Source organism: Sceloporus occidentalis, unplaced genomic scaffold, assembly GCF_023333645.1.
Source record: "Sceloporus occidentalis isolate IW3139 unplaced genomic scaffold, rSceOcc1.0.p SCAF_105, whole genome shotgun sequence".
Taxonomy (NCBI): domain Eukaryota; kingdom Metazoa; phylum Chordata; class Lepidosauria; order Squamata; family Phrynosomatidae; genus Sceloporus; species Sceloporus occidentalis.
In genome coordinates this window covers 2,173,993-2,201,613 of record NW_028317085.1, presented here as the reverse complement: position 1 = coordinate 2,201,613, position 27,621 = coordinate 2,173,993, and the positions used below count along the sequence as shown (strand labels likewise).

General features: G+C 41.8%; 1 protein-coding gene across 1 annotated transcript in view; it reads left to right on the top strand.

Annotated features, from left to right (window-relative positions):
• The first annotated feature begins 2,760 nt into the window (after positions 1-2,760).
• The window catches only part of LOC149283395 (formin-2-like), a 38,185-nt gene continuing 13,324 nt past the window's right edge, over positions 2,761-27,621 (top strand). Inside the window, exons 1-5 of the mRNA XM_089497625.1 lie at positions 2,761-4,237; positions 4,898-4,913; positions 16,120-16,671; positions 17,090-17,234; positions 26,239-26,326. Of these exons, the coding sequence (XP_089353751.1) occupies positions 2,761-4,237; positions 4,898-4,913; positions 16,120-16,671; positions 17,090-17,234; positions 26,239-26,326 (2,278 nt within the window). The remainder of the gene's footprint in view (positions 4,238-4,897; positions 4,914-16,119; positions 16,672-17,089; positions 17,235-26,238; positions 26,327-27,621) is intronic.

Sequence of the window (27,621 nt, the reverse complement as noted above, 5' to 3'; positions counted from 1 at the left end):
CCTTACGTGTCTGCGGCCGCACAGGATTTAAATTAAAACATCGGGGGTTTTTTTTAACTTTATTTAACATCCTCCATGTTAAATAAAGTTAAAAAAAACTTTATTTAACATGGAGGATGTTAAATAAAGTTTTTTTAACTTTATTTAACATGGAGGATGTTAAATAAAGTTGAAAAAAAACCCCGATGTTTTTATTTAAACCCTGTGCGGCCGCAGACCCCTAAGGCCGGCCCCTTAGAGCAGGGCCGACCTTTGGGGTGTGCGACCGCACAGGGCGCCACACTCCAGGGGGTGCCAACCTGCGGCACCCGGCACCCCTCCAGAGACGGACAGTAATGTCCGCCGCTGGAGGAGCAGGCTCGCAAGGGAGCGGTATCGGAGGTCTTTAACAGACCTCCGGCTCCCTTGAGTGATTTTAAGCCGGGTTCAACCCGGCTTAAAATCACTCAAGGGAGCCGGAGGTCTGTTAATGACCTCCGATACCGCTCCCTTGTGATCTGCGCGGCAACAGCTGTTGTGCGCCGGGGTTTCTTGTCAGATCCCGGCGCACAACACTGAAGCCGCGCCCACCGCTGTCCGTGCCCTCTGACCCGGAAGGAGACAAGAACTGAAGAAGAGGAGCGAAGAGGAGGAAAAGAAGCTGAAAGAAGAAAGGAAAGGTAGGAAAGCATTAAATTCGACAATTTTTTCCCAATATAAGACATACCCCGAAAGTAAGACATAGTGGGGCTTTTAGGGATAAAAAGAAAGTAAGACGCTGTCTTACTTTCGGGGAAACACGGTAGCAAAAAGAGAGTCTATCAAGCCTGTAGCGGGTTTAGTCACTTGGTACTGCTTAAATATTGGTGATTCTTATGATTAGTCAGAATGCTAGCATGTGTAAGTATTTGAGTTAATGTCTCCACTCCCCTGGTGTGAGGACAACTGCCAATAGTTCATGATACACAGTGTCATAGTTCCTCTCAGGTGTTGACTTTCTTCAAGAACCCACAGGGATAAGTGCCATTATATGTTCCTCCTTCTTGGAGGTATCAAACCTCCAAAATAAATGACTGGGTTGGATTTGGATGGATGAGAACAGTAGCTACAAAGAAGACCCATTTTAATTTGGGAACAGCCTATACAACAGCAGGAGGCCAGCTGTGGCAATTGGCACCCTTTTTAGTGCAGTCTTTGAAGCAATCACGTTGGAGAAGTCCTGGATATTGCAATGTATTGCAGTATTGAAGCATGGCAATCTCTGCAGATTTTTCAGACCCTGTGGTTGAGCTCCCTGTTTGGAGGGGTCCCCTAGTTTGGAGGGGTCATCTCGAACCCAGTGGGATTAATATAAGAATGCTATTTTGGAATCATCAAAGATTTCTGAAATCATCAAGCTCGTTTCTGATTTGGCATTAAGATTGTACTCGTCATAGAAGCCATCTTCTGAGCTGTTCTCGATGGCTTATGAGGTCAGGAGAGTGGACCATCAAGATATACGACAAACTAGTAGGAATAAACCCTTAAGTAATTTTAAACATAGCAGAGACTGAATGGCATGATATATTTATAATGGCTCTGGTAGCTCAGTGATGGTGGTGGAAACTATATCAGTCTACAGAGGAAGCACGACAGGGAGACAGTGTTTGGTGCACCAGTCTAAGTAAAAAAAAAAAAAAAAAAAATGCATGCACCTGAAAGTATCCCAGTTTGTCTTTAGCATGAAACATGTTTTGAAAATGTCCAAGCTTGTCCTAAAAATGAAAAAAGTGGTATAGTTCTATTGAATAAGGGAAGGGGGAATCATACATATGCTAAAAACTGCACTATTTTAACCTACTGCTGGGAGGCCATTTTTGGAGGCAAATAGTGAAGCTCTTTGCAGGTGGAGTCCTCCCGTAGATATGCTTATTGTTCATGTTAATCTCTATTCAGTTCTTTAAATATTACTGGTCTAAAATCGGCATCATTCAGTCTTTCTAAAATTAAAGTTTGACGACGAAACACTGGCAATGCAGTAGGCTACTTTTTTTTCGCTAGGCACACAAAAAAAAAGTTCATCCATGTAGTTAAACTATTAAAGATCTTCTCGACCTTCTGTTGGATTTCACTTCTGCTTATGTGCAATCCTCTTATGGTCTACCAGGGTTACTGCTAAAATTGTTCTATTGTGTTTTATGTAAGAATACGTGATGACCACTTACAAGATAAAGTAACTTCACATTAAAGATGTCATTTTTAATTTACTATACATAGCTTTTATGTATATCAGAAAAACTACTTTTTACATACTAGCCCCCAATGAATGTTTTATTAACCAAATGGGTAAGTGTATTATGCATATATGTCTGTGTTTTAAAATGTTTATATTTGATTTCATAGGAGATCAAGCTGTGGGATTCTCTCTGATGCACAATGCAATCTATTCATACATTTGAAATCCTGACCCCTGCAATTACAGAAATCAGTTTCACTGCACCCAGCCCCAGCTTTAGCTTTCCAGCAGGAGGCTGCCTGTGCAGTATGAGGCTGCAGCTGAGTCAGAAGCAGCCTATGGAAGGAGCTGTCTGCAAAGTGCAGAGCCGTACTGAGCATGTCTCTTTAGAGGACCCTGAAAGCAGCTCATTATGCACACAGGCAGCAGATGGAAGAGAAGCACAGCAAACGTTCGCACCTCGCTCTGCACACAAAAAGAAATACAGTTTTCTACCCAGCCTCTGTTCTGCAGCACTCCGGCAATGTAATGACTTGTGCTCTAGAAACTGCAGATTACTGAGGAAGATGGGAAATCAGGATGGAAAGCTTAAAAAAGCCTCAGGTGATGTCCAGGAAGGATCAGAGGCTGGGCCCAAAGATGGAGAAAATACAAAGAAAGGAGGCAAGAGGACACTGGGGAAACGCGGTGAGCAGCCCGGTAAGAAAAAGAGCAAGTCTGATTCTAGAGCATCTGTCTTCTCCAATTTGAGGATTCGGAAAACGCTGTCCAGGGCCAAAGATGGCACATGTGATTCCAAGGAGGATGTGCTGGGGAGTCAGGCTCTGCACACAGGAGAGCTGGACAGTGCCTATTCAGTAGCGACAAAAACCCCCGACATCAGCATATCGGCAGATGAAGGGGGGCTGTCTGATACAGATGGGGATCATTTTGACATCCCCCGTGACATCCAGGTTGCTGCCGCTGTGACTGGCGAAGCACAGGAAGGACAAAGGGCCAGCTCGGGCTCTGACACTGATATTTATAGCTTCCATTCCGCCACAGAGCAAGACGATTTGCTTTCTGACATCCAGCAGGCCATCAAGCTTCAGCACTCGCAGCCAGGGGCTTGGGAAAATGACGCAGATCAGCTCCTGTCTAAGATCATGGGAGGGCCTCTTGCCGCTTCGCGAACATTGTTTTTGGATGCTGCTGAACAGCTCCCGGCGGATCAGGGCGCAGCGCAGGCACGGGAAAGGCACCGGGATGGGGAGACTGCCGGACTTGAAAGGGATGACCGGGTCACGTGTGAACCTAAACCAGAAGCCATTCGAAAAGAGGCATCTGAAAGTCCTGCAGGGGAGATACAGGTACCCCCAAGTGAGGTAGATGTCCCCTCTGCGTCAGCCAATAGGGAGGCAGAGAGCGAGGAGGCATGTCCTCCTACAGCTGGTCCAGAGACCTGCCCTGTGTTTGTGGAGGATACGGGAGTGCCGAGTACCAATGGAGATGCCGTATCCACTGACGATGCTGGTGAGAGTGATCCGGTCCATCAGGCTTCGGTATCCGATGAGACAGATGGCTTATTCAATGCAAGCGAAAATCACAAGGTGTCAGCAGATGTGCCTGAGAACGCTGCGTTCGCGACTCACAGCCGGCATCGAGCTTTCTCAAACAGTAATGGAGTTAAACCGTACCCCACAATTAAGCCGTGCTACATCAAAACCACCACCAGGCAATTAAGCTCCCCTAATCATTCTCCTTTTGGGTCGCCCTCCCACAGCCCCCAGTTAAATCGCAAACAGGGCCAGTTCCTTAAGCGTGATAGTTTGATGAGCAGTAAGAAGAGGTCTTGTAGCTTGGCAGGAAATATTAGCAGATCTGCCGACTGGACGGAGGAATTGATCGGGGACCAAAATAAAGATTTAAGGAAAGGGAGTTCAACTGATTTCCTAGTTTATGGACCAAATGGCAAGAGAAAGTGTACAGAAAGCCTTCCAAGTGTTTCGAGGAAGTCATCAAGTGGCTTTGTCCCCGCTCCAACCCTTCCAAATGTCTTCACAGGTAAGAAACGTTTGCTTTCTAGATTGTTGGTATTCATGTATAAAAGCGAATGTGCTGGTCTTTTTGTTGTGCGGAGTTTACATACTGTGATTTGATGTGGAAAACTGCGGTATGTGGCAGCTGTAAGTTGCTGTTGTGACCTCACATACCATGTTACTTTGGAGCAAGCAAAATTTTAGTCCCAGAGGCTTATGCCTTAATACTTGCAAAGTACAGAGTCCTGCTTGTGTTGCTCATCCCTGGGGACCAAGGGAAATGTAGTGGACATTTTGCATAAAATGCTCATGTGATGTGATGTCACTGTAAAATCTAAATTCCCACTATGGGTAAGTATGACATGGTATCTAAAGTTGCTATCCGATTTCTACATGTAAACTGCAGGCTTAGTGCTGTGAGGACTGTGCCCCTTCAGTCCCGGTTCTCTGTTCTGTCATGTGCTTGCCTAACAAGAGTAGATACTGACTAATTAAGCCTCTGTAAAGTGTTATGAAACACACATTTGCCTGTTTCATACATTTTGGGCCCCAGTGCTTTTCTCTCTATCTCCGAAATATTGACAAAAAGTGGGAAATATTTTACACCATCCGGTTTCCTCTGTTTTGGATAAGCTCCCCATTCTTGGAGTCACTCTAACCTATCCTTGCTCCTCACTTTTTGTAGGACCCGTGAGTGTGATGTGAGTGTGCAGCGCTCCACACTTTACTGTGTGTATGTATGTGTGTGTGTGTGTGTGTAAATTGCGTATAGTTCTTGTTAGTGTACACTTTTGTCATTAAAATGCAACATTATCCATAAGTACCGTTCAAAATTACCCTTACTAGAGATAATTCTATTATCCATAAATTTTGACAGGAACACTTAATTGTTATGTGACACAAGAACAGTCACTGATATGTTGTTGCTATAGTTACAAATTTTTTTGTTTGTGTACATGGAGTTGTCACATTTAGTTCACTAACCTAATGCACTTGTTAATATTTTGCATCTATGTTTCTTGAAAGCATTTAATGTATTTTTATAGCTTGTGTAGGTGTATTTTAATTCAAGAAAATGCTTTAAATGCCTTTTACTTACTAAGGAGCAGTTATAATACCAGCATTATTAAATTTGTGATGGCTACTGGGGAGCCTGTTCTGGGCATAAAATATTTTTTACATATGCAGCCAGGTAAACCAGCAATTCCAATTAAAATAAATCTTACTCTCCGTCTACAATCTAAGGTAGAGTCTATGTACAGCCTGTATGACTGTGTACATTTGCTGTCCCCTCAAAATAACTCAACCTGCAGCCAATAATGTCTAAACCATGGCAACTAAAGTTAGTAGCCCCCTAAGTTGGAATGTCCAATTGGGCCCAATTAGCCATTTTCCCTCCTCGGTGTCATGTGACTCATTAGTGTTACAAGGTCTCAGGTGTGAATGGGGAGCAGGTGTGTTAAATTTGGTGTTATCGTTCTGACATTATCTCGTACTGGTCACTGGAAGTTCAACATGGCAATGTCATATCCAGACGTATGAGTGCTGCCAGCATTGCTGCAGAGGTTGAAGGTGTCATGATTAACTCATATAACGTAGTGGATGCATGGAAGGGTAACCCAGCAGAGGTGGTTAGTTTCTTTGTTTAAGCATTCAATGAGTTAATCTGAGGTTGATTTAATGTGTTTCTTTGTGCATGCCCTCTGTATCTGTTCTGGCTAGAGGTGTCATCTTCCCGAAGGACCCCTGTGGTGATTCATGGCCTAACAGATAAGGATCCTTAGTTATAGGAATTCCATTCCTATCTTAAGTGGAGGGGTTTCCATCACATTTTACCCCACCATAACTTATTGGCACATCAAAGATGGGACCCGATTCCTGGGGATGGTGTCATATAATCAGTCATGTGGTCAGAGGGGCCTTTGCTTGCAAAAGTCTGATTTAGGGACAATGCAGCGACCTCAAAGCAGAACTCCATGATATACTCTGATCAGAACAACATCATAAGAAACCGTCTGGACTTAAGGAGTTCCCACAGGCCTACTTATTGGAGAAACTCGTGAGTGAGGGTCCTGTGTTTAAGTCCCATTGTTTTTAAGAACTGTTTGCTGTTTTATTTTTATTTTGTATGTCTTGTTTTTGTAATTCTGGCACTGTGTAATCTTTGTTTTTTTGTTATTATTACATAAGTTATGGTGGGTAAAAGGTGATGGAAACCCTTCCACTAAAATTTAAGGGGTAGTAGAAGTATTATTAAACACTCATCTACAGACACCAGACAAGCCAGAAGGCTTGCTTTTCCCTCAGAAATCTCATGGTGCTTTCACAACCACAAGGGATTCTGGGTAGGCACATGCAAATAAGGTTAACAATTATCACCTTTGCCTCTATATCCACTTACCTATATCACAACCTCATGCTGACGAGTCCCATGAAGGACGAAACAGCTGTCCATGAGTGGTGATCTGGCTATTGTACCTCTTCCTGAGTTTTGTCTAAAGGCTGTCTTGTACAGCGGGCAGTTACTTTCAAGGAATCCATGTATAAAGTGGATATAGAGGCAAAGGTGATAATTGTTAACCTTATTTGCATGTGCCTACCCAGAATCCCTTGTGGTTGTGAAAGCACCATGAGATTTCTGAGGGAAAAGCAAGCCTTCTGGCTTGTCTGGTGTCTGTAGATGAGTGTTTAATAATACTTCTACTACCCCTTAAATTTTAGTGGAAGGGTTTCCATCACCTTTTACCCACCATAACTTATGTAATGATATTTCTTAGTTACCCCAAGCCTCAACTTTTAAGCCAGTATCACAACCTCATGCTGACGAGTCCCATGAAGGACGAAACAGCTGTCCATGAGTGGTGATCTGGCTATTGTACCTCTTCCTGAGTTTTGTCTAAAGGCTGTCTTGTACAGCGGGCAGTTACTTTCAAGGAATCCATGTATTAAGTGGATATAGAGGCAAAGGTGATAATTGTTAACCTTATTTGCATGTGCCTACCCAGAATCCCTTGTGGTTGTGAAAGCACCATGAGATTTCTGAGGGAAAAGCAAGCCTTCTGGCTTGTCTGGTGTCTGTAGATGAGTGTTTAATAATACTTCTACTACCCCTTAAATTTTTTTGTTATTAAAATATTCAAAATCCAAGTCTGTCTTTGGGCTCTAGTATTGATATCCACAAACCCTAAGAGAGGATAACACGTTACCGTATTGTTATTAAGTTCTACGGGATATATATATGTTGGTTGCCCGGGGTGGGTTGATATATATATGAGAGATAAAGGTTCTAATTCGGATATCTCACGAATCCGGTATCAAAATCGTGAGTGGTGGCAGACTGCCTGGGGGGATACAGGCAGGATTTGGGGGTTAATTTGGTGTAGCTTATGCCTTGTTAAGGGGTCAAGTTAGTAAATCCAGAGGCCTGGTGCTATTAACCCCTTCATGCCCACGCCCTCCACACAGTCACGGCTTGGCAAGTAGTCCTGACCGTGACAGAAGGGGTGGGGGGTCAGCCTGTCAGTGCTCAGACCAAATGCCGCAACACTGCTTCATATTGGTCTGTATGGCTGTTGTCCCAAAAGGAAGCCTCTTCTAAAGATGATGCTCAAGAAAGCCTGCAAGCAGATTAAGGACATGGATTACTGGAACCATGTCCTGTGGTCCAATGACACAAAGATAAAATGTATTTGTTTCAGATGGTGTCAAGCGTGTGTGGTGGCATCCAGGTGAGGAGTATAAAGACAAGTGTGTCTTGCCTACAGTCAAGCATGGTGGTGGAGTGTCGGCGTCTGGGCCTGCATGAGTGCTGCCGGCACTGGGGAGCTACAGTTCATTGAGGGAACCATGAATGCCGACATGTACTGAAGCATAGCATGATCCCCTGCCTTTGGAGACTGAACCACAGGGCAGTATTACAACATTATAACGACCCCAAAGAGCACCTGCAAGACCACCACTGCCTTGCTAAAGAAGCTGAGGGTAAAGGTGATGGACTGGCCAAGCATGTCTCCTGACCTAAACCCAATTGAGCATCTGTGGGGCATCCTCAAATGGAAGAGGACTCCCGTGGCAACCTGTGACGCTCTGGTGAACTCCATGCCCAAGAGGTTTAAGGCAGTGATGGAAAATAATGGTGGCCACACAAAATATTGACAATTTGGACATTTCCACTCAGGGGTGTACTCACTTTTGTGAGATACTGTGTGTGTATATATAATCTATTTGAAGAGACCAAATTTACTTCTAAGAGGTGCTTGTTGACCACTGTCCTGGACAGCAGATTTCTTCTAATATTTAATACGATACCTGTGTGAAGCTTATTTTTTTCCTGCCATTTTAAAAGTTGTCATCAATATAACTGAACAAAAACATTTTTACACCCACTGAGATAAAATATATGCATACGGATAAGACCCATACAGGAATTTGGGGTTTTATCACTAAAGCATAGGGTTGCAGGACAGTTTGTAGTTAATGCATTATGAAGGTCCAACCCTGGTAAAATTCTCCTGTAAGACCATCTGAGCTAGCTTTATATAATATATAGTTCAGTCGGTGAGATGACTTTCTACAAGCTGCACAGATTTAATAACTTCTCTCAGCTTTCTTAGCATTATCATATTTTTAATAAAAAGCCAAGGATTTTTAACGCTACTCGATTGTCCCCTTTTTCTCTTCTGTCAGTTGTGTTGGTGGACAGTTGTTTAGCTAGATGGAATGTTGGCAGTGAATGATGTCTGAGGAATGTGATACTAACAATAGAAAGATGTGAGTGGGCTATTTAAGTTTGTTGTAGGGAAAAATTATGAAATTTCAGTTGGAGTTTAATAATTTGCCAGATCCTCCACCTAATTTCTTGAAGGTGGCATCTATCTTTCTTATCTTACAAACACGATGTCCTGGCTTGTTTTTGATTTGTACAGAATACAGATGTGACAGAGGTTGTCTGTGTATAGTTTTTGCACTTTATTTAAATAGTAATGGTTAAATGGGGGGTGGCACAGCTCAAAGTGTTTGCACCAGATTTGCTGAAATAGTCCTTACTGTTCAACATGAGCCCAGTTTATTTGGTTGTTCCACCAACAGTTGGACACTGTGCACACAGGAACAGGGTGAAGTTCCATTGATGGGCAGTGAGTGGCACATCATGACACAGGTAAAATGTGGTAGGTGGATGTAATGTCCTCACTTGGGTCCCTCCCCTTTTCTTTCTTATGTTGGCCTATTGAGGTTCCCTAGTTAGTGGATGCAACCAATTGACTGCATATTTTATATATATATATATATATATATATATATAGTTAACACTGCTCTTTTTTTAAACTGGCACTCCAACCAGACTTTTAATGTATGTGATGGCTGTGTGGTCCATCTTTGCAAATAAATGATGGATAAACACATCTTCCTGCAGGTGATACTCTCCTTCGGTCTACTCCAGAGCTGGCTTGGGGACAGCTGGGAGCAGGGGTGGAAAGTGCTACGGTTGATTTCAATGGAAGCACTTTCTTGCTATCGATTGGCTGCTTCAAGCTGCCCCATCAGTTTCAGAAAAGCGCTCCCACTAAAATTTATAGGAGCCCTTTCAATCCCTGGTGAGTATGTAATGTGGGTACAGGCAGGAGGAGATGTGTTCTGCAAGCCAATGAGTTGTGGGGTTTTTTGCAATGAAGACCACTCAGTTATTGTGTATGTGTTACAGGTCATATGATTGCTGGGCTGCCTTTAAACCCTAAAACCTTGCCTAAAGAATATGGGCACGAGCATTTGTTTGGTGTCTCCAATGATAAACCTTTTAACACGTTGCCACAATCTATATAGGCAGAGCCAATAAACTAATTGACCTACTGTTTAGATACATACAATCTGGAAGGATTATAGTATTGAGGTTATTGTTATGTTGAGTTTAACTGATGTTAGTAGCTGAGTGTTAATCAATATGAAGCCATTCGTATCCTTACTACAGAATATATATAATCTGTAGTAGTTGTGAGGTCCCATACATCTCCCTTCTACTGTCTTATAAATGTTTGTATGTGCTGAATAGTATAATACAGTATACAAAATATATTTTGTGTGTATATGTATATCTACACTATATGGACAAAAGTATTGGGACACTTGGCCATTACACCATCAAGGACTTTGATGACATTGCATTCTTAATACATAGACATTAATATGTAGTTGACCCCCCTTTGCAGCTATAACAGCTTCCAAAGGTTGCAAGCCTGGTCTTCTCGTCCAACATTTGTGCCTGACCTCACAAATGTTTTACTGGATAAATGGGCAAAAAATCCCACAGAAACACTCCTCCAAAATCTTGTGGAAAGCCTTCCCAGAAGGGTGGAAGCGATTTATAGCTGCAAAGGGGGCACCAACTACGTATTCATGTATATGTAGTTAGAATGTGATGTCGTCCTAAATGTCCCCGTTGGGACACCTGACCATTACACCAATGCTTGTTGTCCATGTAGTGTATATTTTTATATATATATAATAACCTCACACGCTTGTATATCTTAAAGTATCTATGCAAGGGTAATCCAAAACTTGTATTAAAATATTTTATTTCAACGCAGGTCGCACTTTGCTGGAAAAATTATTTAGTCAACAGTCAAATGCACCAGAAGAAGCAGAAAAACTATGTTCTCAGATTATTGCTCTGGGCCTGCTGCTGCCATTCAGTGACTGTTTCCGTGAACAGTGCAGTAAGAGTGCACCCCAGATTCCAACTACTTTCAATGTAAGTTTGCAGTTTTTATGTATTCTTTACCTTTCTTTTTTTCCCTTGCTGTTTAGTATTTTTGCAGCCAGTTGTACACAAACCTTAATTCAGAAAAACCTGCAGTTCGGGCATGTGAAGAATGGATTGTTATTTCACAAGAATGATTTGTTCCTTTACTAGTTGTTCAGATCATTCAAGAACCACTCTGAGAGGCCAGTTGTTATTCTCTGAAATCCACCTCCTTGACTATGCATGCATTTTTGGATGTGAATTGAGTTGAAGAAAAGTTGGGGGAGGGGGGGTTATGCTTTATAGTAAAACTTCTGAATTGTCCAAGCTGGTCCAAGAATTGCAGTTGTGGAAACTCTCACTCCATGAAAACAGACAGAACAGGATTATGTGTAACCCTTTTGTCTTTTCAGAGAGAGAGGGTGGAAATAATCCTGCGTTGTTTTAAAGGAACAGTCTTGGAAGCTCGTCTCCCCCCATTTAATAAAAGAGAAAAACACTAAGAAACTGCTGCTAAGCCCCACCAGGTCTCAAGTCTTCTCCCACAAATAAGGCAAATATAATATTGGGAGTTCAGGAGGAGACTCTGAACTAAGCAGATCAGAGGCTTAGATGTAATCTAAAGAAAAAGTAGTTTTGTTACACTGGGAACATGAAATGCAGTTTATATAACAATATCATGCTTGAAATAAAAGTACAGCTTATTCGGTAAAAAACTACATTTGCTATTTAAAACCTACAACATGCAACAAAATAAATGCATCAATGCAAAAAACTAATCTCTAATTCTCTCTGGGAGAGCAATCACCAAATCAGATTTGCACCTTAGCACCAATTGCAAATGGAAAAGTTAAGTAACTGGTATTATTTGTGCCAGTCAGATGTGGACACATTGCATCTTTCATAAAGGTCTTCATGTTATATAGTTTGAATGCCATGTCATAAACATACTATTTTTCATTGTAAAAGAAGATATTCCACAAAAAATGGCTTTGGGGAAAAAAAACCTGTGTGGTCCGCCCATCAGGATTTATGTTCTGTACAGCCATGCTGAATTTGGCCTGTATGGGTCTGGTACAAAAAGCGCCTTCACCACTCTGATTGAATGTGGCCAAAATCTAAAAGGTGTCCAGGAAGGCATAAACATTTATCACAATTAAGCGTCCCATGGACAAATATTAATAGTAATAAAAATAGTGGGAGTTCCCATTTTAAAGGCATTTATAATAAAAATAATTGCCTATGGTGTATCATTGCTTAGAGGTGTCCCATTTCTGACACAGAGACAGGTCTACAGATTTGAGGAGGTTAGTTCATTACGCCAACGAAAAAAATGGAACAATAAAGCTGCAGAATGTTATAATAAAACTGCCCTTAGGCCTATTAATTGGTAGCTAACTCATTTTCAGATGTTTCTGTGTCTCAAATGCTCATTTTACCGCCCTCCCCATTTTTAATTTTTTCATTTATTTATTTTTATAACCCCTGTTCAATAGCAAGACCAGCTTTACACGTGGGCTGCTGTTAATCAACCAACTCATTCTCTGGATTACTTAGAAGGTCATTTTCCACAGAGAATTCCGACAACATGGCCTCCGGTCTCCAAGGAAACCGATGCAGACACAGGTATATTTTGCTTCCTGTTTGAATTTTGGAGATGAATAAAGTATCGGTATTTTGTTTTTTTGTTTTCAGGGATTTGGTGTAAAACAAAGCTTTGCATATAATTTCAGAATTGCAGTGGGCCTCCATAATAATCCTAGCGGTAGGTAGAGGATCAAAATAAGTATTAAAACTTTCCCTCCTTACAAATTCCATGTTCCTTTATTTAATTGTAGCAGTCATCGCATTTGGCAAAGATTGAAATCTGCTACTATGGTACCGTTTCCATGGGCTGGTGGAAAGATGAAGATCCAGCCTTTGACAAATTATAACTACAGTACTTGAGAGAACTCGACAAAATTAATCTCCAGTTTCACCTACGGCATAAATTAATAAACTCCCACTGAACCTTTAACTTAATGTTATATTTACAACGCTCTTGTAATTTCGAGACAGAAACAAGTTTCTCTCTTGGAATGACTGCCGTACATGTGGCTTTCTTACAGTGAATGAAACTCTTTGCTCCAGCACTGAGCAGTGCAGTTTTGACCTTCATTAAAAGTGACTGATAATATTAATTAAATGCCCGATACATGTTTGGTGCATCTTAACCGATGCTGTCAACACATGTCCTTGAAACAGAAAAGGGAAATTTGTTTTAAAACTTTGATTCTGTCAAGTCTGTTTTACAGTTCAGAATACTTTTATTAAATATATTTAACTTGTTTGCAGTATTTGCATTTATTTATTATTATTATTATTATTATCCTTTATTTATATAGCGCCAACAGTTTACGCAGCGCTTAATACAATACATAAATTCAAGGGATATGACAAGACAAGAATTGACAGACTAAGACAAACCGATACATTTGGTGGAGAGAGCCCTGCTCGCAAGCTTACTTATAGAAGCATCTATATACACATCATTTGTACAAGCAAATGTTTGGGGTTTTTTTGTTTTTTTTTTCCTTTTCAACAAAATCTAAACATTACCTGTGGAAACAACCATCCTAAATACTTTATTATTCTGTTGCCCCCCCCTCCCTGTGTGGGAATGGCTCCAGAAGCTTTAGAGGAGGAGCAGACATCAATGTATTTATTTTATGCCCCTACATAATGGACCTAATGAGGTAATATAGGCACTAATTATCATTATGATCACATATGTGTGAACTGCCGATAAAAACTTTTGGCTGCACCCTTACCATTTTGAAAAACTCGCATTACTGTTGTCACTCTGCATAACACCTTTGTTTGAGTGCCCTAAGAAATGATATCCTGGTCCTCTTAATGTGTACACATACATGGACCAGTGTTCTTTTAGGAGGAACAAACCCTTACTGGTCTCCACTATTCTTAATCGCATAGGTGGGGAAATTGGCCGCTAGCCAGCTGTGGCATGCGCAAAAAATACATGGTCTATTGGGGTTGTGCGGTAGTGCTGAAAGCGCTATTGTTGATCTTAATGGTAGTGCTTTCCCGCTAAAGATTGGGTAAGAGTATATCAAAGCTTTTACAAAGAACTTTATGTATTCGTTGTTGGTGGAGCCCTAAACGGTCCCTTTTAAAAAAACTTGATGTCTACATATTATATAATGATTGCAAATGGCACATTGTAGGGAGGCAGTCCTTGGGATCCAGTGTCAAAAATAACTAGCAATTCATAGTGTTTACCCAACATATGTTCTTAAGAGCAAACCAGAATACATGCTAATAAATTATTTAAAAATAAAATTTAAATACTTTCTCCAAGCTAAACCGGAGCCTGTGCTTGAACGAGAACATAAGCTTCAAGAAGAAACGGAGGAAATAACGTTAAACGGCCATAAGGTAATATATATCTTTACGTTTTTTTTCCTACATGAAAAATACATACTTTAAAATTAAAAATAACCACCTCTCTCCTCATCTGTTATCTAAAATGTTTGTTTTATGTATTTATAAATGTTTATATGTCATGTACAGAAATCTCTTCAGTCCTAGGTCTGTGCTTTGTTAGTCACCATACCTGAAATCACAACACAATATAGTGACGGCAAGAACTTCTATATGAGAAATTTGAACTGTTGTTGGTGCTTCACCTACTATCCTAAATGTCTAGGGGGAAACAGAACATACAGGGTATGACTTCTTTTTCTGCAGCTTCTGCTGGTAGAAACGCAAACATATTGAGTAAGAAAAATGTATTTTCACAAATTCTGAAAACTTGGCTTCTGTTGCATTGCAGGATGATTTAAATTATAGTTGTGTATTTATGTGCATTTTTTCAACCAGTTAGTTTGTCCCTAAAAATATCTGTATTAATAAGAAAAATTATGCCAATACATACCCTTCTGGATTTTCCAGAGCTACAAGAGTTTGGTCAGCTGCATGAATGTAAAACTTTCGTTGTGCTTATATGCTTTTATTTACAGCTAGAGTCACACTTCTAGCTGTGGGTACATTGTTGAATGATGCCGGTTTAAGGCATTAGACATTATTTTAGTGGCAAAAACTAGCATTTTCAGGACTCGCGTCATCAGGCGTTGCCAGTTCATGGGATTTGAGGCTAGTTTTAAGTTTATGCTGTGCATGTACTTGTTTTAGAGTTCACTTTTACCTAGAACACTATAATAGAAATTGTAATACCACTTCTTTGAAAATATTTAACACAATTTTGCATTATTATTCTATATAAAGTTATTTATGTGACATTTCCACATGAGATATATGGCGCTGTAGTGCTCTTTTGTTAATTTTTTGGTTTCTTAAAGTCTCATATTTTTAATATTTCTTTAGGAGGAATCTGAGTCAAAGAGCAATTTGCTTCATGAAGATCACGTAATTATTATACAGCAGCTTGAACAAACTATTGAAGATTTAAGGACTAAGCTAGCAGAGCGTGAAAAACAATTCGTACAATCAAATGCTTCATTAGACTCAAATCAGTACCAGAATCAGTTTTGTTCTCAGGTGTATAGTGGAAACCATGTAGACCAGGGTGGGGAATTAAAGAAGAATGTTGAAGGGAAATCAATACAGACATCACCAGTAGAGGAATATTTAACACACGGTGTGCCTTCTCTTTCTACATTATTGCAACTTGAAGGAGTTGACGGAGCTAAAACAATAAAACCACTTCCATCCACATTGGAACTTAATTCACACCTGACTTATTGCTCTGAACTATCTGTGGTTTTATCTCCAAAGCCACAATTACTACAGTTTGATTCAAACTGTTTCACAGCAGCAGAAACAAAAGATCATTCACCTGAGAAGCAGGAGGGTGTTGGCCATGTATCTACCTCAACACCTGTGTTGGCATCCAAACCTCCATGTGACATACTCCTTCCTGGTCAGGAGGTGGAAAAAATTCCTTCCATAGGCATTCCGCCTCCTCCACCACTTCCATCTAATCTGTCCATTACAACACAACATAATTTTGCACCTCTGCCTCCCACACCTCCACCTCTCCCTTCTGTAAATATGGGATACCCTTCTGTTCCTCCTCCCCCGCCTCCCCTGCCTCATTTCAACCATGCTACACTGAGTTCAGGTATCCCACCTCCTCCTCCTTTACCTTGCAGCATGGGTATAGCGCCACCACCTCCGCCGCCACCACCTCTTCCTCCAGGCATGAGTATTTCTCAAACAGCAGTGAATCTTCCACCACCTCCTCCACCCCTTCCACCTGGAATAGGAAAACCACTATCTGTTGCAGTGCCACCACCCCCTCCACCCCTTCCACCTGGAATGGGAAAACCACTACCATCTGTTGCAGTGCCACCACCCCCTCCACCTCCTCCTTTGGGAATGAGTGCTGGTTCATCCTTGCCAAGCTTGGGAAACTCTCAGCCGCCACCACCCCCTCCGCTTCCACCTGCCTTCGGAGGGTCTGGTCTGGTTCCTCCTCCACCGCCACCACCACCACCACCAGTCCCTGGCTCTGTTCCTCCAACACCTCCCAACATTCAGGGGTCTGCATTTGTTTCAGCACATGTGTCTGGTTTCCTAACTCCACCTCTGTCTACTGGATTCTTTTCGATCAGTCAAGATAAAGGAACCAGAAAAGCAGCTATAGAACCAACTAGACCCATGAAACCTCTCTACTGGACAAGAATAGAAATTCATGGTAGAAGGTAACTTTATTTTCCTGCAATTTTAGCATCTTCTAATTAGAAATGTCACTGTTAATATGACTGTGTACTATATTATGTTCTTGTCGGATTAATGTAAGGCCTTGTACCACAGGTTGGTCCATGTGATGTGTAACTTTGTACTGTAGTGCCATCTATTGGCCATTAGCTATTGGTAATAAACTAGTGACTAATGAAATATTAGGTGTAATTTGCATAGATACAACTAAATGTGTGCATTTAGTATGCCACCTTTATCGTGTGTGCATATAATAATATATTAAGCATGAGATATCATTAAGGCGCTATACTTCATTTTGGCTTTATGGTTATTTATTGGTTTCATTTTATTAAAAAATATTATAAATAGTTGTAGCGTGACACATATATGTGTATTGATTTGGGTTCTGATTATCTTTAGAGATTCCAGTGTCCCACTTGTCTGGGAAGCAGTTACTGAACCGAATGTAGATTTCTATGAACTGGAAAACCTCTTCTCTAAAACTGCGGTGAAAGAAAGGAAAAAACCCATTTCTGACACAATAACCAAGACAAAGGCTAAACAAGTATGTGTTTTTTGGTTTTTTTTTGTTTTGTTTTGGAGACAATAACCACCATTGCCCCATACTCTACCCCACCCCGAGCTAGACTGAGGCATGGTCCGGGAGTTGTGATAAGTGTTATGTCCCGGCACTTGGACTTTCCTCTATCTCTCTAACTTCCTGGAGACACAGGTGAGGCTTCAGGGGGTAGGTGAGCTGCATGCACGTTAGTGTGTGTTTGTCTGGGTGTGTTAGTGTGTGTGTTGCTTGTGTTAGTTTAAGTATCTGGGTATGTTTGTGTGGGTGTCTGGGTATGTATGGTAGTACATAATCACCGGGTATCATGATTCTGGCTTTAGGCTAGGTTTCCACTTGGGTTTTTGTCCTGCGTTATTTTCTTGATGAAAAATGCCAAGAAAACTGCCACTGCATTTTGGCGTTTTAGCCTTTCTGTGGAAATTGCTTTTTTGACCTTAGGCAGTTTTTCCAGCCTTTACACGTTAGAATTTTCACCCAGCTAAAAGGGATTAGGATAAATGGCAAGTATCTGCCCCCTCCTGATGTCCTTGGTAGAGTTCTACTTAAACACGCCCCGGCGGACCCTTTTGTCTCTTTTCTGTGGTCAATTGCCCCCCAGGCTGCCCGAAATCTAATCAAAGTGGCCGCTGGGTGCTGATGCGGCCGGCCGGCATCAGCACCCAGCAGCCGTGTGCGATGGCCGTCTAGTGATGGGAGCAGCGTGAGGGGTGAAAGCTCCGCCCCCTCGCACTGACCTTTCACCCCTCACGCTGCTCCCATCAGTATGCGGCCATCAGACTGCTGGGAATGTAATCTAAACGGCCGATGCGTGCTGATGCCGCCGGCCGGCTCTGCTTTAATACTTTTTTTTTTACTTTATATGGCAAGCCGATCCAGCTTACCATATAAATAAAAAAGTGTTAAAGTAGCTCCGGCCGGCGGCATCAGCACCCAGCGGCCGTTTAGATTACATTACCAGCAATCTGATGGCTGCATAGTGATGGGAGCAGCGTGAGGGGTGAAAGCTCCGCCCCCTCGCACTCAGACTGCTGCAGCACCGGATGTCAGGTCAGTGACATCCTGTCAGCATAGAGGAGAACAGTGTGCAGCTACCAGAGGATGAAAGTCAAGAGAAGTAGAAGGTCAGTAAACCAATGTATTTTTTTGTACTGTATAATATTTTTTTGTATTTGTTAAAAACAAAAAAAATCAGCATGTGTGTGTATGTAAGTGTGTCCCCCTATATGCCACTCTGCCTCCAGAAATGCCTTATACCCCCCTATATGCCACTCTGTCCCATGATATGCCTTTTAACCCCCTATATGCCAGAGTTGCAGATAGGGGTATAAGGCATTTCTGGATGCAGAGTGACATATAGGGGGTCAAAAGGCATATCTGGAGGCAGAGTGGCATAAAGGGGGTTAAAAGGCACATCATGGGGCAGAGGAGCATATAGGAGGGTATAAAGCATATCGGGGAGGCAGAGTGGCATATAGGGGGCATAAGGCTTTTCTGGAGGCAGAGTGCCCCATGATATGCCTTTTAACCCCCTTCATGCCACTCTACCTCCAGAAATGCCTTATACCCCCTATATGCCACTCTGTCCCATGATATGTCTTTTAACCCCTATATGGCAGAGTGGCTAACATTAGGCGCAGAAGGAACTTCACAGAGGTAAAGTTTGACCATTTCAGCAGCACTACTCTCCTTTCTGCTGCTAGCTCTGTCAGATGGTCCAACTATACTCCCAAGTGCCTCTTCCCAAAACGCAGCTGCTCCACTCAGCTGTGTTGTGCTGCTTGTGGCACTGCTGCTGATGCTGCTGCTAGGAGTAGCAGACCACATCATCTCTTCCTCCTCCTGCACCTCTCCCCCCTCGGACAGCATTCCCATTTTACGCTGCCAGTCACGCACCTTGTTGACCAATTGCTCCCGGTAGCTACTGAGAACATTAAATTTCAAAGCTAGCTTTCCCTTAATTCTTGGATCGCAAAGGCACGCTAGCATCATTTCGGGACTCTCTTCCATTTGTTTCTGAAGGTGTACTTTTAGCAGATCCTTCAGCTTCCTGACTATGGCTGCTACGTCAGGATGTAGAGTGCCACCTTGAACAGCCTCACGGTTTCCAAGGAACACATCCATCTTGCTGCCTAGATGGGAGAACACTGGGATTACCTGGGCCAGACTGGCAGTGTTTGAGCTTAAATTTTCTGTGGCATCCCTGAATGGTTTAAGGACTGCCACTAGCTGGGCGATCACTGTCCAATCCTCCCTATTCAATGGAAAGGTAATCCCAATATTGTGCTCTGAGGCAAGATTATGGATTGCCCTCTGCTGCTCCAAAATCCTCTCCAGCATGTCTAACGTGGAGTTCCACCGTGTACTGACATCCTGACGTAGGCAGTGTACGGGAAGACCTGACCTCTCTTGCTCTTCCCTCAAAAGTTGGCTAGCCTTAACACTATGGTGAAAGTGCCCAGCGATCTTTCTGCAGCGGGACAGAACTACTGCTGCCACATTAGTTCCTTCTGACATTGCTGCCTTCACTACAAGATGGATGATGTGGGCTGCACAGCGCACACCAACAATATGACCATCTCGCAGCGCTTTCACCATATTGGCACCTCTGTCAGTTACCACAAAACCAACTTCAACATTGGTGCCCGCCTCTGCTCCCACCCAAAGGCTAAACATTTTCCTCATTGCATGCAGAATATTTTGGGAAGTGTGCTTTTCATCCATCACTTCTGCATGGAGAAGGAAAGATCGGTAGCCTGCTGCAGCAGCTTCCTTAGACACACCGGGCTGCCACCAGTGTGCTGTCAAAGAAAGAAAGGCATGCTGGCCGTTAGGTGCACTCCACAAATCTGTAGTGAAATGAACAGACTGACCAGCAGCCTTGGAAAGCTCCTCTTTCACTGCTGCAATACAGGACCGATACAACGAGGGGACAATGTTCCTGCTGAAAGTGGAACGTGACGGAACTGTATATTGTGGAGCCACAGCCGTCATCAATTGTTTGAAAGGCTCCCCTTCGATCATAGAGAAGGATGCCCCTCCAACAGCAATGAACTGACCAATCAGTCGCGTTACTTTATTGGCCTGCTGTTTGGGCATTGACCTTTTGGATTGGAATGCCACAAATTGTTCCAGGGTGGGCTGGACATGCAGTGCTCCAACCTGCCTTGGTCTCTGGCTGCCAGCACTAGCTGCTGCTGCTGCTATTGGCTCAGAAGAAGAAGCTGTTGGGGTTTTTCCACGGCCACCAGCTATGCTGCCTGCACTAAGTTTTACTTCTGCATCTTTCCCCAATAGCACAGCGTTGTGTTGAGTGCTGAGGTGATGCTTCATGCTAGCACTGGTAAAATGGCCAGACACTTTCCCTCTGCTTATTAGCTTCCCACAATGTTTGCACTTTCCATAGCGCCCTTCTTCAACATTTTCAAAGTGCTCCCAAATTGGGGCGCGCATAACCTTGGAGTGTGCCTTGGGTGCTGCTTCTACTGCTCGGGGTGGATGAACAGAGGCAGAACTAGTGGTGGTGGGACTGGTGGTAACAGTACTGGCCATAGTGGGACTGCTAATTGCTTTAGATTTGCTAGGTTTTGCTGCTGGTGGTGGTGGTGATGGTGATGATCGTAGCGGAGAAGGTGGAGGCTCAGGGGAAAATTGTGCACTAGTCATTTGGAGACTGCTCCTTGAGGAATCTGATTCCTGACCACTCATCTCCTCTACTTCCTCTGGCTCATAGTCTAGCTCTTCATTAGCCAGATCAAATGGAATTCCTGCTAGGCTGGAGCCAAGACTGATATCGTCGTGAGACTCGTGACTAGTAGTAGTGCGAGCAGGAAGAATAGACTCTGCACTTGGCCTCTCAGTCTCAGGCTCCTCTGCTACCTCGCTAGGTGGAGTTCCACTATGTGTAGCCCTCTCTCTAACTGTCTTTACAAAAATTTTGTAAGGACTTGGTGGCTTGCTAGAGGTACTAGGAGGACATGGCGTGGCGGTACCAGTGGGAACAGTAGGCGCAGCACTAGTGGTGGTAGAGGCGGTGGTGGTGGTGGTGGTGGTGGTTTTCCCTACAAAGGAATGAGATCGCTTTGGTTTGGGACCCCTCTGAGTCTTGCTGCTAATTTGGCTCTGCTTGGTACCTTGCATGCTGCTTGTGGATGGGGAAGATGCTGCTTGGGGCAAAAGGCACTTCTTTTTAGTCACTGGGCTGGTACTACTTGTGCTACCCTTTAACTTTGAACGTGCTTCTGGTGCTTTAGGCTTTCCGTAAAAAAACATAGAGCTTGTGGGCCTAGCTGCACTACTACTGCCTGCTTTTGGTTCCTTTCCTTTACTTGATGATCCTTCAAGCAATGCTTTCCCAAATGATAAGCGAGAGCTTGGCCTACTTGGCCGACTAGACTGACGCAAAGGCTGCATCTTAGAACTGGTGGTGGTGGTGGTGGTGCTGGTGGCAGATGGAGCTTGTCCCTCCTTAGTCCCAAAAGGAGGATCCATTTCAAATTTTGTGTTGTGTGTGTGTAGTGTAGTGGAGTGTAGTGTTTTAAAAAACTATAAAAAAAAAAAAAAATTAAAAAAAGGAAAAACGAATTAAAGACAAAAAAATTAGAGGAAGTTCTCTTCAGTGCTACTGCTTAAAAAGTAAAACTATGCACTACTGCACTGTGCTGTTGTGTGCAATCTGCCAAAGTGCTAAAGTTATTTAAATTATTAACTCAAGATTAACTATTTAATAACTAGCAGTATTTTATTTTTAATTTGAATTTACACGGGCCTAAGAGCTTAGCCTACTACTATGCTAGCCTAAAGCTATATTTCCTTACTATGAGTCTACCTGTAGGTAGACGCTCTCAAACCCACTAAGCTAAAGTGAGGTTAAATCAGATTCAGTATATGATTTATTAATTAATATTAAGTTATATAATATTTAATAGATTAGAAATAATTTACTTATATATTATGTATTATAGATAGAAGAATATAGATTATGAATTAGAATTTAGAATTAGAATTACTTATATTATAGATTATGAATTAGAATTTATATTGTTATATATTATTTATAATATATTATAGATTAAGATTAAAGAAGATTAGCATTATTTTAGTACTACAGCTAGTAGCTTGAAGCTTTGCTTAGTACAGCTTGTCACAGTCAATTTTTCTTGAAAAGAATTAGAAATAAAATAAAATGTCACAGCAAAACAGTTAGCGTCACTGCTTGCTGAACAAAAACACACAGCACTTATGCGGCTGCACTCACTAGCCCAACAAGTTCACTTCACTGATGCACTGAGGTGAGCAAAACAAATGAAATAAAATGAAAGATTATTAATTAAGAAAAATTGACTTGGTCTCTTGCTGTTGCTAAAACAAAGCACAAACTATAGAGCTGCAGCACCAGTACTAATAAGATTAGCTGAACTATACGCTAGTAGTAATTAATAGTATTACTTTTATTTATAGCTAATTTAATTAACTATTAAGATAAGAAAGAATTATAGAATTATTGATATTACTGATTTTAGATTAGACACTAGTAGATGTCTTGAATGTCTACAGTACACTCTACACTACATACTATTACTAACTATAACTGACATATATATATAATTTTATAATGAATTCAATTATTATATTATTACTGATTTTAAATTAGACACTAGTAGATGAATGTCTACAGTACACTCTACACTAGTATACTATAGTATATATATATATATATATGACTGACAAATATATATATATTGTCACGTACAAGTAGTTAGGAGACACCGTAGTCAGGTAGGACTCCAGGACAGAACAGGTCAAACAAGCCGAGGTCAGGTTTCCGGAGAGCAGGATGGTCATATAACGGAGCCGAGGTCAGGATTCAGGAAAACAGGATAAACGTAAACGTAGCTGACGTCAGGAATCAGGAAATCAACGAAGTCATACAAGCCGGGATCATACACAGGAATACGGAATCAGAAAACGCAATCTGGGTACTAGCACAAGGCATAGACAACCAACAGAAGGCAAAGTCAGACAGAACTGAGGAGGTTTAAATAGGAACCGAAGAGGAAGTTCAAATCTCCCGCCAAACCTCATGACGTCACCACCAATGTCCGGGAATCGCCACCATGATGAGTGTGGCGCAATCTCCCCTCATAAATGCCTGCAGTCTGGGAGTTCACCACTAGAGGGCGCGCGAGTGCCGGACGCCGTGTTCCAGGAGGTGCAATCCTGCAGATGACGGAGGAAGCGGCACCGCGTTGGAGGGCGGCCTCCCTCTCCTGCGAGGAGGCTGCAGCGGTGGTAGCCGTGCGTTGGAGGGGGGTCTCCCTCTCCTCCGTGGCGGCTCCGGTGTCCGTGCGTTGGAGGGGGGTCTCCCTCTCCTCCGTGGCGGCTCCGGTGTCCGTGCATTGGAGGGGGTCTCCCTCTCCTGCGTGGCGGCTCCAGGGGTCGTGCGTTGGAGGGGGGTCTCCCTCTCCTCCGTGGCGGCTCCGGTGGTCGTGTGTTGGAGGGGGGTCTCCCTCTCCTCCGTGGCGGCAACGTGGGAGCCAGGGGCAGGTAAGTAACATATATATAATATTATAATGAACTATTAAATTATAGATTCTATTAAATTATTATTTATAAATTCTATTTAATTTATTTAAGCAGGACAGGCAGTAGGCACTAGTGCCAGCCCAGGGCAAGGGCACCCCACTGGGTGCACTGTCAACTCAACAGCACTTACACTACAGTTGATGACAAATTAAATAAAAAAAAAAATTAAATTAATCAAATTATTATTATTAATTATATTAAGTAGCACTGAAGTGAGGATGAAGTACACTGTGAGAAATGGCAGGCTAAGGCTTACCAGTCTCACACAGAACAGAACAATCTCTCTGTAACGCTCGGATGCAGCACAGCAGTGTTGCCAAAAACAGTCACAGCGAAAAATGAATGGATCTCTCAGGCAAGCTCTGGTCTTTATAAAGGCGCCTTCAGAATTCAAAAAACAGCAGCACAGGCATTGGACGAGACCCTTAGCGTGACGTCACAAGAGTGAGCTGATTGGACAGACGAGATCAGCTCACTCCTGTTTGAAATTTTGGCGGCTGCGCGGCAAAAACGAAGACGAATCTTCGATTCTTCGTGGTTGTGAGTCTTCGTCTTCGCTACGTTTTGCCGGCACTGTATTCTCTTCGGCGTGTCTTCGGAACGAACAAAAAAACGGCCTCTTCGTGCTCGTTTTCATGTTCGCCCGAAGACGAATGCGCAAGTCTACTTTTAACCCCCTATATGGCAGAGTGGCATATAGGGGGTTAGAAGGCATATCATGGGACAGAGTGGCATATAGGGGGTATAAGGCATTTCTGGAGGCAGAGTGGCATATAGGGGGTTAGAAGGCATATCAAGGGGGCAGAGTGGCAAGCCTGGGGGCAGAGGTGCATAACTCGGGGGTAGGTTGTCAAATGAAAGGAAAAAAAAAACAAACATGTCTCAATCATAGCTTTTATTAAATATGGAAAAAAATAGTCTACATGAATTAATAAAGAAATAAAAGTTTCTTACCAGAATATCGTGAAGAAGTGTTTTGTTCCACTGAATAAAATGGAACTTTTTCATCTAAAAATGTTCGCAGTAGCAAATGTTTTGATCCCATTATGTGTAATGTATTTAATTTATTAGGGCCTTTTAACACTTTTGCTTTCTGGCATTTTAATACAAATAATGAGATAAAAAGAATGGCGAATAGTGTGACGCGGGTATGTATAAGGGGTGCGTGTGGGTATAAGAGCTTGACCGTGAGATAAACTATATGGGGCTGGTCTCCAAATTTTTCCAGGGCTGCTTTTCAGTCCTAGTCCGGCCCTGTCTGCTCCTCTAGGAAGATTGGCCCCAAATGAGGATGCGAATTGTTTGCTGTTGCTTTTGGCACGCAGGAACCAGTTGGGTATGTTTGTTTGTAATGGCATGTTTGTTCCAAATGGTGTAAAATTCAATATGAACTTTGTGAAACTGTTTGTTTCCAGCCTATTTCTCGTAGGACACACAGATACTGGGTACATCCTCTGCATTGTAACTGTGGAAAAAAAACGCCATAAAAAACGCCAAGGCAAAACCCACATGGCTTTTTCAAAACCCACAATGCTAAGATTTCCTTGCAAAAAACGCCAGTGTCAACATTCTGCGATTTTTATTTATTTTTTTATTTTTTTTTAAACTGCCACAGAGCCCAAAAAAGCAGTAAAACGCCAAAGAGGACTGAAAAAACGCCAAACAGAAAAACGCCAAGTGGATATGGCATTGTGCGATTTCCTATTGAAGAACAGCTAACATCTGGCCGCAGCGTTTTTTCACTAATAAAACGCCGTGTGGCTGAATTAGCGTTATTATGGGCATTTTTGCACAAAAAAACCCAAGTGGAAACCTAGCCTTAGACACACTAGAGTACTAGATAAAGGAAATAGGAGACGACTACTAGTACATAGACCGCTTCTGCAGGGTGGGTGGACTTTTCTAAATTCTAAGCAGCTGTATAAATGAAACTAAATATTAGCTACTGTTGTATTCGGGTACCCGAATTTAGACTACAAGCTGCAAAGCTGTACCTAAAAAAACAAAAAATACAATAAAATAAAAAAAAAAAACATAGAAACTTTAGTACCTATAATGCAACTACTACACGTGAATTGTTGTGCAAACATTAGCTGATTAACTTTTTGTCATAGAAAACTACGCAATTAAAATTGTTAGGTTTGAATAGGTTGTCATTGGCAGTGTAGATTTACCCAAAGGCACATTATTACTGTCCTTGAGAAAAAAAATAAAATATATATATAATTATGCCGTGTGCATATATTTGCGAGCGATTGGTTGTTACATTATATTATTATAGAGCAGCAGCCGATTCAGTGGCACTGTTTAAGGACTCTACCATGGTAAAGATTTTGTGGTGGTTGATCATAATTTTCCTTTAAAGTTGTTAACTGTATGTTAAGCTTTTTTTTTCTTCTGTTAATAGGTTGTCAAGTTGTTGAGCAATAAGAGATCTCAAGCAGTTGGAATATTAATGTCTAGTCTCCATTTAGACATGAAAGACATTCAGCATGGTAAGAACATTATTTATTATATATCTAGATATCAGTATGCGTTCTGTCTTATGATAGCAATGTATGTTTTATTAAAATAAGAAAAAAATGCTACCCTTATATTGAGTCTTTTAGTTATGCTATATTATAATGCACTACACAGCTAAATGGCTCATAAAATTCATGGTGTTGCATCAAAGTTGCCAGAACCTTGTCCACATTAGTTGGGGCAGCTCTGGGTTTTTAGAAGGATATAAGCCAAAATATGAACAGGCGCTCACATACAGTACAAGTGCTGAAAAATATAGTAAAATTTCTCTTGTGCAAAAAATTTCACAGAGCAAAAATATGGTGCGCACAATCTCCACGCTGTATAAAGTTTCAAAAAAATTATTATTTTCTTCTTTTTTGGGGAAAAACTGTTGTGCGCACAATTTTTGGACATATGCGCTCTCTAAAAAAGCTATGTGCGCGCACACAAGCGCACAGCTTAGAGGGAACACTGCTTAGGAATATGGTAATATAAGTGCATTGGCAACCATATATCATTCTCCATTTCTTAGAGGGACAGCTGCCTAAAATGGTTATGAGGTAGAGCTGGCACTGATGGTAGCTTTAGGCCAACATATTAACCCTTGGGTCAAATTGTACAAAAGTCTTAGATAGAATTAAGCCCTTAAGGAAGACACATTTTAACACTAGAAGATGGCATTTTCAATTTTTTTAAGAAGTGAATGTTTTTTTTGAACCCCCTAAACCCTGTTATAAGTTGTACACATCTAGTGCAAATGAGAATCAAAACCTCAAAATATCTTTGTATACATGAGTTTGGAAACCCCTCTTATGCCCAGGATTTTCGGTGGTGGAAAAAAAATAATTACATATTGTAACGCTGCTTTGGATTTCTTGCTCATGGTTTTGAATTCCGAACTTCCTGCAGACAGGGCTAGCAATATCTGGAAGAGACTCACAAATCATTACCCTTTATGTTATCACCTGACCTTACCGCTGGATATAATCACTAAACTGAGTCACAGAAAATTAAAAATGTCCCCACACCCAGGGAATGAACCTGAGCAAAAACCATGCCATGTATGCAAGAAAAAAAAGGAAAGACTCCAAAATGTGAAAGGGCTGAAGAAAAAACAATAACTTGCATTTCTGTTAAATTAGTTTTTGGTGTGTGTATATATATATTTATTTATTTGCCCCACGAATGAAAGGCACTTTCTAATCCATAAATTTACTTGCCCTGGTACTGATCCTCGACCGCAATTATCCATGAAGAAAATAGAAGCGCTTGCAGGACTTAAGCA